Source organism: Rhea americana, unplaced genomic scaffold (assembly GCF_003343005.1).
Source record: "Rhea americana isolate MKP2758 unplaced genomic scaffold, rheAme1 scaffold_334, whole genome shotgun sequence".
NCBI classification, from domain to species: domain Eukaryota; kingdom Metazoa; phylum Chordata; class Aves; order Rheiformes; family Rheidae; genus Rhea; species Rhea americana.
Genome location: NW_028186462.1, coordinates 701,754 through 712,472, shown reverse-complemented (window position 1 = coordinate 712,472; position 10,719 = coordinate 701,754). Strand labels below are relative to the sequence as shown.

Below are 10,719 nucleotides of genomic sequence, written 5' to 3'. Positions count from 1 at the left end.
CTGAGCCGGGATAACCATGTGGATAAAACCGGAGGAGCACAGAGTTACGCTGACGGGCACAGCTTTGCTCGCTCGCGAGGCCTCCCCGTGCATCCTCAGTGGCGCGGGCGTCCGCGACGCGCAAAGCCTGGCCTCTGTCCCGCCGCGCTCCGCCAGCATCCCCTCGTGTTAACTCCTAACGTGGGGCCTGTCTCACTCTCCTCACCAGTGACCAAGTCTGGCGGGATGATGAAGCCCAGCGAGTCCAGCGGATCGCTCCAGGCAGAGCTGAAGATCAGGAGACCCGTGCAGCGGGCCAGGATCCCAGCACCGTTCACAGACCCCGTACGTCCCCCGTGCCTGCTGCGGTGCCACGTCTGGGCCTGCAGCTTCCCCCCTCTGCCCTGGTCCGCTCCTTCTCGTCTGCTCGGGGGCCATCATAGAGCAGAGTGCCTGGGGGCCCACAGGCAGGGGGAACGAGCCCCAGTTTTGTGCCACGGGGAGCAGGAGCCCATTTTCCTTTTCCGAACAGTTTGTTGCATTGGTTACATCCTCCCAAAACCGGACGGGCAGCTTTGCCCCCTCTGCCGGTGCTGCCAGCGGGCCGGCCACGGCACGGGCGCACTTGGCCCGGCGTGCAACCTGCAGGTGCTGGGGTGCACCCCAGGTGCGGGGACCCAGCCGCGGCTGAGGGCGACGGGGAGCGGCCCCCGGAACGCCGGGCACGAGCGCTCGGAGAGTGATGTGCTGCATCTGCCCCCCCCCCCCACGCAGGCAGGGACACCGGAGCCGGCAGCACCCCGGCGCGGGAGCCCGCCCTCGGCCCGGACGGACCCGGCGGACGTCGATGCCCTCGTGCCCACGCACGACGAGCACGGCCGCCCCATCCCCGAGTGGAAGCGGCAGGTGATGGTGCGGCGGCTGCGGGCCCGCCTGGTGGATGACACCGCCGCGGGAGGCCAGGTAGGGTGCGGGGGCCAGCGGGCGCCTGCCGCTCGCCCCGGCTTTGCCCATCCAGCAAAACTTTCCCACACCGGGGCAGTGCGAGCCTCTCACAGCACCTCGCCACAGGGCCTGGGCACGTGGTGCTTTTCGGCGGCCCGCGACGCCGTGCTGGGCCCGTTCGGGGAGCTGCTGACCGAGGCGGACCTGGCGCAGCTGGAGTGGCAGGTGGAGAGCCTGCGCCTGCGGCGCCGGGGCGAGGAGTACCAGGGCGAGCTGGAGCGGCTGGCGCAGGAGCTGCGCGCCCTCCTGCCCGCCCCGCTGCTCAGCATCACCGTGCAGAGCCCGCCGCCGGCGCCGGGCCAGCCGCTGCCCCTCTGGTGCGGCCGCCTGGCCGGCGTGGTGAGCAGCCTGGCTCTGCTGCTGGCCAACGCCGAGGGGGCCCGGGCCGCGCTGCCCCCACCGCCCGCCGCCCCCGCGCCCGCCCGGCCCCAGGCGCCAACCGGCAGCGTGGCCCAGCGGGAGATCCGGCAGTGCGGCGTCTCCGTCCGCAGCCTCCGTGGTGCCTTCGAGGCCCCAGCATCCAGCCCGGCCTTGGGGAGCCCGGCGGTGGCCGCGGGGCAGCGTGGGAACAGGGATGAGGGACCATCTCGGGAGGCACCAAGCGGCCTCAGAGAGCCGGCTGGAGGGGAAAGCGAGTCCGGCGGCACGGAGGCGGCCAGCGATTCAGGGATCAGCTGCGAGGAAGGGTTTTCCGATACCAGCGGGTCTCCGGTGCCAGTGCCAGAGTCAGCGAACCTCAGGAAGGAGCGGATCGTGATGCTCTTCCTGAGCCACTGGAAGCGATCTGCTGAGAGCCCGTCCCTGCGCACCGCGGCCAGGAAAACACTGGAGTCCCAGCGGGCCCAGAGGGAGGGCGCCAGGGGCCCCAAAGCAGATGAGGTGTCCACGGAGAAGACGCTGGGGGAGACGGCCGAAGTAGGCCACTTGGCCCATCAGAGGAACGCCATCCAACAGCTCATCGGCAGCTGGACAGACGTCACCTCCCACGGTCCAGCGCAGCAGCAGCCTCCCAGTCAGCATGGTACCTACTCCCCAGAGCAGTTCCTGCCCTACGTCAACGGAGCGCCGGCTGACTACGACAGCCTCACCCTGGACCTCTTCATGCTGGGCTATTTCCGCCTCTTGGAGCAGGACCTTTCCCCGGAAGAGCGCCGGGGCCGGCACCTACTCTGCTTCGAGGTGTTCGACCACCTGGGCCGGCACAGCTGGGAGACGGTGCGCGCCTTCCACCGGGCTGTGACGGATGAGATCAATGTCGGTCGGCGAGGCTGGAAAGACAGCTTCGAAGATATCAAGGCGAGGTATTTTGGCAGCACCAAGAGCTCTGTGTGCTGGCTGGGGTCGGGCTGGGGTGCCACGGGAAGCCCTCGGCAGCCCATGGCCAGCACGCCGGCACAGAGCCCCCTGCCCCGGCATCACCCGGGCTGCGGGGCCGCTCTCGCCGGCGTCAGCAACGAGGAGATCTGCAGGTACATCGACCGCAGCTTCGCCTTCTGGAAGGAGAAGGAAGCAGAGATCTTCAGCTTCGAGGAGTGAGGCCGGCAGCCCTGAGGTGCCGGGTCCGCAGTGCTGCCTCGGAGATGGCTGGGCAAAAACTGCCTCAGAGGTGGAGGGGGTATTTCCCCTGTTGTGCCTTTCCCATGCTGAAGCAAATAGGTAGAGAAGAACTGAGACACCTTCATTCTCACAAGAGGGCCGGGGACCAGCAATGACCTTCTCTGAGGCACCCCAAAACCACAGGATCCAAGGGATTTAAGTACCTCCTGCTTTCAGAGCCTTTAGCAGCCTTTCCTAGACTGCTGCTTTTTCTGCTATTTCATTTTTTTGCAAGGCAGGCAGCAGATGAAGGCATGAGGCAGCTGGCATGGAGAGGGAAGAGGTGGTGGTTTACATCTGGGTGTGTTCTACCAGTGCTCCCGCTGCCTTTTTCTCCCGCTGCCTTTTGCACAAGGGCTCGGTTTCCATGGGGACTGCAGGCTTAATAAATGCATTTCAGTGCTGTCTCGTGAAAAAAAAATCCGTGCAGACCAAATGTCTTTCTGAGGTAGTTCAAGGCTTTTGAGGTGATGGAGAAAGCTGGAGGATCACCCCATCCTTCCCAGCCTGAATGCCTAGACAGACTCCCGTGTCCTCCTCTTGCCAAGGGAGAAGCTGGGAAAATCCACCCAACGCACAGGGATGGCATCACCACCCTGAGCGCTGGCTGTGCCTGAGGCAGAGGCAGAGATGGGACCAACCCTGCCCTCCTGCCATAGCAGCAACCCGCTGCCTTGGCCCTGGCCCAGGCTCTCGCCTGGGTGCTACGGAGACAGCTGCTGTGATTTATTTGCAGCCACCCCTGTGGAGGGCTGGGAGAGCGGTCGGCTCTGAGGAGCAAGATAACGGCCTATATTTAGCAACCAGTGTCACCAGCCACAGATAGCAGGAGAGGAGGAACATCTCTGGAAGTGGAGACAAGGGACGGGTTGGATGTGGGGAGCGGTTTCCCCTGCGCGCCCTCGTGCCCATGTGCACCGGCGTCACAGGTCCTGCTGCTCCGGGAGGGATGCTCGCCCTGTGTGCGCCCTCGGGTGTCCCTCTGAAAAGCAGGGCAGCTTTTCTTCCTGCCGGTGCGGGCTGCCCGCTGCCAGCTCCCCGAGAAAACAGCCCGCTTGCACGACCCTGGTGCTGTCAAGCCACGGCGCGCAGGTTGCCCCAGCCGCTCTCCAGCACAGCAGAGCCCCTAGTCAAGCCTGATGCCATCAAAGCCCTGGCCCAGTCCAGGGAGAGGCAGGGTGGGCAGCATCGGGGCAGCTTTGTCTGCTGCCCTGAGGGCGCCTTTAAGAGCAGGGGGATGGGGAAGACCAGTGTCCCAGCGCTGGCTAAATATAGCCCCCCCGGCCCAGCCCCAGCTGCCATCCCGGCTCTGACGGGGACCTCACTCCCCAGCCCACGGACGCCAGCCGCACCGCTCCCGACCGCGCGGGACAGGTGAGGCAGCGGGTGCTCCGAGGGGTGCCAAGCCCTGGCAGGAGCGGGGCAGGTGGGTGCTGCATGCGGAGCCATCACAGGAGGGACGCACCAGCCGGACCCCCGGCTGGAGACTGAGCACAGCACGCCGTGCGCCCCGTGGGGCGGAGGGGAGCAGGGGTGCGGGCACCCGGCCAGGAGGCTGTGTCGGACACCAGGCACCACGTCTAGCCTCGGTGGCGGGGGGGGGATGCTTTCCGGAGCCGGGGGGAGGGTTACTGTGGGGTTTTGCTCCTTACGGGCCCCCCTCCGGACACCGCGGGGGGTGCAGGCAGGGACTCTCATGTCTCGGGGTGGGGGGGGTCCCAGGCCCGGATCCCAGGCTGCGGGCTGACGCAGTGTCAAACCCACCCTCCTGCCTCTCTCCACCCTCCTGAAAAGTAGGTCATGGTGGCAGCCAGGCTGCCCAGGACACGTCGGAGTGTGACCCAGCCCCATGACTCAGGCCACGAGTTCTCGGGGCAGAGAACCCGTCTACGGTGCACAGCTCATTGTTGCAAACACTCATCCTGTCTCAGCTGGTGCCCATAAATCATGCGGGTGACTTTAGGAAGGCGCATGCAGGCTCAGAGGGAGGGACTTGTCACCGCCTTTTCCTCACAGGGACACCCTCGCCACACTCATCTGCTGCTCCCAGGGTTCGTTACGCCAGCATCAGCCCACAGTTTCCCAAGCGAGGCACCCCCAGGCACCCTCACCGCAGGCACAGCTTTGGCCGTCGACCTGAGCACCATGGTGAGGAACGTGGACGACTTTGACTTCTGCCTCGCATCGCATGCCCAGAGCGTGCTGGAGGGGCTGCAGCGCCTGCGCGCCAACCCCAAGCTCTCGGACGTGACGCTGCTGGTAGGCGACCGGGAGTTCCCCTGCCACCGCGGCGTACTGGCCCTCTGCAGTCACTACTTCGATGCCATGTTCTCCGGCAACTTCATCGAGAGCATCACTGCCCGGGTGGAAATCAAGGAGGTGGACCCCAGTGCGATGGAGATGCTGCTTGACTTTGCCTACACAGGAAAGATCACCATCAACCAGGCAAACGTGGAGGGGCTCATGCGCACTTCGAACCAGCTCCACTTCCCCACCATCCAGAAAGTCTGCAGCCGCTACCTCCGGCAGCAGATGGACGCCACAAACTGCTTAGGTATCTGCGAGTTCGGAGAGAGCCACGGCTGCCCCGAGGTGTCCTCCAAGGCTTGGTCTTTCTTGCAGGAGAACTTCGAAGCTGTCTCTTGCCAGGAGGAGTTCCTCCAGCTCTCCAAGGAGAGGCTGGCCATCTACCTCTCCAACGACCAGCTGCAGGTGCAGGAGGAGCAGAGCCTCGTCGAGGCCGTGCTGCGCTGGGTACGCTACGACGCGGGGCCCAGAGCCCAGTTCCTGCCTGAGCTGCTGGAGTTGGCCCACCTTGTCTCATTGCCAGACCAGTACCTGCAAAACCTGCTCACCGCTGAGCCGCTCGTCCGTGACTCAGATGCCAGCAAGGCTGTCATCGCCAGATACCGCACCACGGTCAGTGGCAGCTGCTTTCCCTCACCGCCTGGCCAGGGAGCGTGGGGGGGGGGGATGCTTTTAGCTGAAACTCAGTAAGGAACAGGTAAAAAGGCATAAATGCTTGTCCAGGAGATCACAAGTGTCCAAAGAGCACAGGGGCATGTGGGAGGTGCCAGTACTGGAGGTATTATTGTCCTTAGCCCCATGGCTGGATGTGGGCCAAGAAGTGATTAGTCAGGGAGTGACAAGCCAGGAGCAGGGTTTGGAGCCTCATGGCACTGTCCTGGTCTCTGCTGTCAGGGGGGAAGCAGCTCCAGCACCCAGAAGAGGCCCCTTGCTCTGCCACAGAAGCTGGAGGAAGTGCTGGTGGTGGTCGGTGGCCGGGTCCTGGAAGAGAACAGAGATGATGACGGCGGGCTGGATGTGCCAGCCAACCCCAGGAACTTCGCCTTCTACAACCCCAAGAGTAGTAAGTGCTTGTGGTGAGGGACAGGGCTTCTGAATCCCCCCACATTTTATAGGTTAATTAACCAGGTAGTCTGCCCCAAATCTACCTTCTGGGCCAGACTCTGCTGCAGAGCAGACCAGTGTGGTTACCCAACTCCTTCCCACCCAGACCATGCCCCAGCATGGCTGGCATCAGCATCTGCCTGCCCAGCTCACCCTTCCCAACAGCAGCCCCCCTGCCGCTCTTCAGGAGGAGAATGTCTCACATTTCACCCAGACCCCTTAGTGCCTCCAATTGCACAACAGCAATGAATAAATAAAGCAAACAAGATCAGGAGTCTGTGAGAGTTGAGCCCAGTTGCAGTTTCCAAATCTCCAAGCTCCTCATCATGATGTGACACAGGGTGTCCCAAGGCCACGGCCTTATCCCTTGCCTTTGCTGTGTTTCAGGGAGATGGATGGCTCTGCCTGACTTCCCAGATTACAACAAATGGGGCTTTTCCCTGGTGGCTCTGAACAACGACGTGTACGTCACGGGTAGGTGAGAGGGAGTCCCAGCTGAGGCAGGGGGACCCTGACTATCACCTCAGGGAGCAGGTGCTGAGACCCACACTGAGCCAGGAGGGTAGAGGCTGGGACATGGGGCCAGGGTGCTGGTGTGGGGCCAGGGCTGCCCTGCAAAAGTGCACATCCCTCCAGGCCAGCATGGGTGGAATGTGGGTCCCAGCAATTTCCCAAGTGGGGCAGAAACACCAATGCCTTGCCCCAAGTCTGCTGGGAGCAGACCTTTGCGAGCAAGAGCCCTCTCATTGTTTTTCACTTGGGTGGATTTGACAAACCAGGAGGGATGCCCAGGAGACGCGTGTGTTTAGAGGGGATCCTGGCAAGCCCAGTCTGACCCCATCCCTCCCCACGGCTGGGCATTTCCCTCTATAGGTGGCTCCCGGGGCTCCCGGAACGACACATGGTCGACAACCCAGGCCTGGTGCTTCTGCCTCAAGGATGGTGCTTGGAAGCCCATCGCGTCGATGCTGAAAGCCCGGACAAACCACACCAGCGCTGTCCTCAACGGCGAGATCTATGTCATTGGTGGTAAGGCAGCTTGGGCTGCTGATGAGTCCAGACACCGCGATACAAGGAGCCCCTGGCTGCTGCCAGGGGCTCGGCGGGTGCAGGGGGCACCCTTCTGCACCCGTTGCTCTGGGCCGAGGTGGACTGCAGCATCCTTGCCACCCCACAGGTACCACGGTGGACATCGTGGAAGTAGAGTGCTATGACCCCTACAACAAGAGCTGGTGCGCCATTAGCCCGGCCCTCAAGTACGTGAGCAACTTCACAGCCGCCGGCTGCCTGGGGAAGCTCTACCTCATCGGCTCCTGCGCCGTCAAGTACAACGCCCTGACCCTGCAGTGCTACAACCCCGTCAGAGGTACGCACGGGGCCCCACACTGGCATCTCTCATAAAGTGCACAGGGGGCAGCCAGAGCGCAGCCGTGCCAGGAGCCGAGAGTAGCCCAGTGCAGGCAGTGCCTCAGCAATGGGACAAGGTCCTACAGGTTATGGACAGGATGGGCATAGCTAGGTGCTGCTAATGAGTCCAGCACCAGCCATGGACATGGCAAGTGGATGGATCAGGTCCAGGATCCATCCCAGGAGTCTAGACAGGAGCAGCAGGAGATGGAGCCAGAGACAGAGCTGGAGACAAAGCTATGGTGCTGGTCCAAGATACATCTAGAAGGTTTCAGCATTTGGCCTCCACACTACGCCCAGCCTCTTTCCTTGGGGTGACTTCTAGGCAGCTCCTCAAATGGGGAGGGAAAAGATAAAAAAAAAATCCCTTCGATAAACTACACCTCCTCAGTCAGCTCCTGCTTAGCCCCATGGTGGTTACTACCATCCCATATAGCTCGTATGAACAACTCCCTGCCTATTTTACACAAGAAAATTGGCTTAGATGGTAATAAAGGCGCCCTTGTTCCTGGCCAATCTGTCACCTCTCTTTTAAGCACTCTCTTCAAATAACTGTGGGGTCAGTGCTGAATTTTTTGGTCGCTGAGCCATAGCTGCATTAATAGCCAGGCGTCTGAAGTACTTTAACATGATGCTGACGGCTGTTCCTTGCAGATTTATGGAGTGTAATTACATCCCCTTTCATCCCAAAGTACCTCTCGGCCCCACGCTGTGCCTCCCTGCATGGGCTCATCTACCTCATTGGTGACAACACGAAGAAGGTTTACGTATACGACCCGGAGGCAAACATCTGGCAGAAGGTAGGGCTGCATGGAACCTGACAAGCCCCACTGTCCTGGGAGCCCAAGGATGTGGGCACCAGATTGATCTGCACTTGGTCAGGTCTAAACGCAGAGAGTGGCTTTTAGTCATCTGTTAAGATCTAGGTGTCAGACCTCTAAAGACTTTTACTCTGTCTGAGGAACGTAAGGGCAGAGGGAAGGAGGAGACAAGAGGGCTTCTGGGGCCAACCTTGAGAAGACAGGCAGAAAAACTGCAAAGTCTGGGTACAGGCTGTGCCATCCCTTGGCAGGAGAGCCAAATTGGATTTGGCTGGTTCATGGCCAGGCCAACCCTTTCCCCCACAGCGCTGAGGCTTTCAGATGTCCATCAACCTCCAAGGTTTTGGAAAGCTCTGGGAAAGCGGCTGGGTGACCGGTCACCCGGGGAGCTGCCAAGAGGCAGGGGCTCAGCCACATCAGCTGAGCCCCTGCAAACTCATTTCCTCCAACCGCTTGAGGCAGCGGTGGCAGATCCTTGGGGCTCTGTCATCACGGCCTGCTGAAGCATGGGGACGCCGAGGCGCAGCTGGGTGAGCTCCACCAGGCACCGGGATCCTGCCCGGCTTGAGTTACAGGACCGGTGGCGGCTCCTCCTGCAGCTGTTGCCCCCTGCCCCCCCACCTCGGCTCCCCGGCCGGGCTCCAGCGCCTCCTTCTCCCTCCCGGCGAGCCATTCAGCCCACCACTCCGTTAAGCCCTATGAAGCTGAATTCGCCCCTGTTTTGCCTTGTCTGCCCCCAGCACCAGCCCAGTGCTTGCTACCCCTGCACCTAGATGTGTGGCCTTGGCTCTGGTGAAAAATTGCACCGGGTTATAATTGTAATGTTTATGCTCGCCATGGAGGGCCCTTTCCCGTGCAACGCCCTCCTACCGGGCCATGCGGGGCTCCCACCCCTGGGTGCAATGCGCTGGGCGAGCTCCACAGCTGGTGCCTGCCTGCCGCAGGTACAGCTGCTCCACACGCTCCACGAGAACGGCGGGATGGTGCCTCTAGGCGACCGGCTCTTCGTCACGGGCGGCCACTGGAAAGGCATGGACGGCGACTACCGGGTGGAGATGGAGGTGTACGACTGCACCAAGGACCGCTGGACGAGGGAGGGCCCCCTGCCCTGCCCCTGGCTCTTCCACAGCTCTTCCTCCATCTTCATGGACACCTCAAAGTGGACAGAGGCATTTGAGGGGGACCACAGGTGGTAGCAGAGCCTGGCGCCTGCAGCTTGAACGAGCTCATCCACCATTTGGGAGGGGAAGGGCTGGTCCGAGGGGATTTTGTGGGTTAGTTTTGCTATACACAGGCACAGCGTTTCTGCACTGCTCAGGCCAAACCCTCTTCCCAACATCTGCAGCTGCCCACAAGCGGTTCAGCCTTCTTCACCGTGGATGCAAAAGCCAGGCTTCCTCTTGGGCTCATCCACCAGGAGAGGTGAAGCCTTGAATACCCAATTAAATGCAGTCAACGATGGCTCCAGGCTCTGCTCCGCGCTGGAGCAGGGCAGCCGGAGAGCCCATCTGCCCAGAGGGCAGCGCGGTGGCCCTGCTGCGCCACTGCCCGATGAAGCTGAGCTCTCCCAGCACTCTCACCTCTCTCCCACCTCTTCTAGATGTGAAATAGTCTGCTGAGGGGAGCCAGGCTTTTCCTCACAAACACTCTTCTGTTTGGTTACTGCTCTTTTTTTAAAGCCCCCCCCCCCCCCAGAACTCCAAAACTTTTAGGGTATTTAAAAGGGCAAACAGCCCTCAAAGTTTGGCCATAACACCAGAGCCCAGAAGATGACATTTCTTTTCTGGTGGCTGCGCTGCTGTTTGTAGCAACCCCATCCCCAATTGCTTTTGATATCCCAAATCTGGAAAAGGAAGGATGACTGGGGCAAAGTTTCGACACCCAGCGATGCGTTTGCTGGCCAGTCGAGCCCTGGTTTGCAGGGACTGACTCATCAGACCCAGTCTGGCTCCCTGAGGCAGGAGATGAACAGCTCTCAGCTGCTCTGCTGCGGCCCGAGCGTGTCGGGTATCCAGCTGGATCCTCCGCGCTGCTGGGGCAAGCCCAGGGACGGGGTGAGCAGGAGGTGACGCTTCCCCAGCAGCGCGGCCGGCTGCCTGAGGCTGACCCCCGGGATCTGGTGGCTCCGCGAGGACCACTTTTTTGCATTAAGCCGTTCTGTATGATTGCGTTTTGTACAGTTTTAGAAATCATTAAATACCCACAAGAAGGCATTCGCAGCTGGCCCGCGCGCCGCGGGGGATCCCCGGGTTCACTGCGAGCGCCCCAGCAGAAGAGCTGATGAACCCACTGATGCGGCTGCTCCCCCCTGGGGATGTCACGCACTAAACTCTCCTCCCTGGGTTGTATCTTTCCTAAGCTGAAGGATCCTCCCCAGGCCCGGCACAGAACATGGACAGCGGCTGCCGGGCTGGCACCAGCGGCCGGGGACGGGAAGAGACCGCCCGCGGGGCCGGAGCAGGGCCGGGGCCGGGCCGGAGTGGGGCCGGGGCCGGGGCTG

At 61.9% G+C, this 10,719-nt stretch overlaps 2 protein-coding genes across 6 annotated transcripts; both read left to right on the top strand.

Annotated features, from left to right (window-relative positions):
• Window positions 1-225: 225 nt before the first annotated feature.
• ESPNL (espin like) lies at window positions 226-2,520 on the top strand. Its single transcript, XM_085311203.1, has one exon. The coding sequence runs from the start codon at window positions 226-228 to the stop codon at window positions 2,518-2,520; it is 2,295 nt and encodes a 764-aa protein (XP_085167329.1).
• Window positions 2,521-3,907: 1,387 nt separating this feature from the next.
• Window positions 3,908-10,428, top strand: KLHL30 (kelch like family member 30). Of its 5 annotated transcripts, none has more exons than XM_085311189.1 (8): window positions 3,908-3,954; window positions 4,597-5,499; window positions 5,782-5,950; window positions 6,379-6,465; window positions 6,865-7,020; window positions 7,169-7,357; window positions 8,053-8,198; window positions 9,164-10,428. In XM_085311189.1, the coding sequence occupies exons 2-8, from the start codon at window positions 4,726-4,728 to the stop codon at window positions 9,413-9,415; spliced, it is 1,773 nt and encodes a 590-aa protein (XP_085167315.1). In that variant the 5' UTR covers window positions 3,908-3,954; window positions 4,597-4,725; the 3' UTR covers window positions 9,416-10,428. The 5 variants fall into 5 exon arrangements, 4 of the variants coding, with proteins under 4 accessions (XP_085167315.1, XP_085167314.1, XP_085167316.1 ...); XM_085311188.1 differs by having other exon boundaries at window positions 3,921-4,006; XM_085311190.1 differs by having other exon boundaries at window positions 3,935-3,954; window positions 4,697-5,499.
• Window positions 10,429-10,719: the final 291 nt, after the last annotated feature.

Coding starts and splice junctions, on each gene's coding strand:
- KLHL30 (XM_085311187.1), top strand. CDS start 4,528: ATGCGGGTGACTTTAGGAAGGCGCATGCAGGCTCAGAGGGAGGGACTT. Junction 7,021..7,168: donor CGAGATCTATGTCATTGGTG/GTAAGGCAGCTT, acceptor GCCACCCCACAG/GTACCACGGTGGACATCGTG. Junction 8,199..9,163: donor AGGCAAACATCTGGCAGAAG/GTAGGGCTGCAT, acceptor TGCCTGCCGCAG/GTACAGCTGCTCCACACGCT.
- ESPNL (XM_085311203.1), top strand. CDS start 226: ATGATGAAGCCCAGCGAGTCCAGCGGATCGCTCCAGGCAGAGCTGAAG.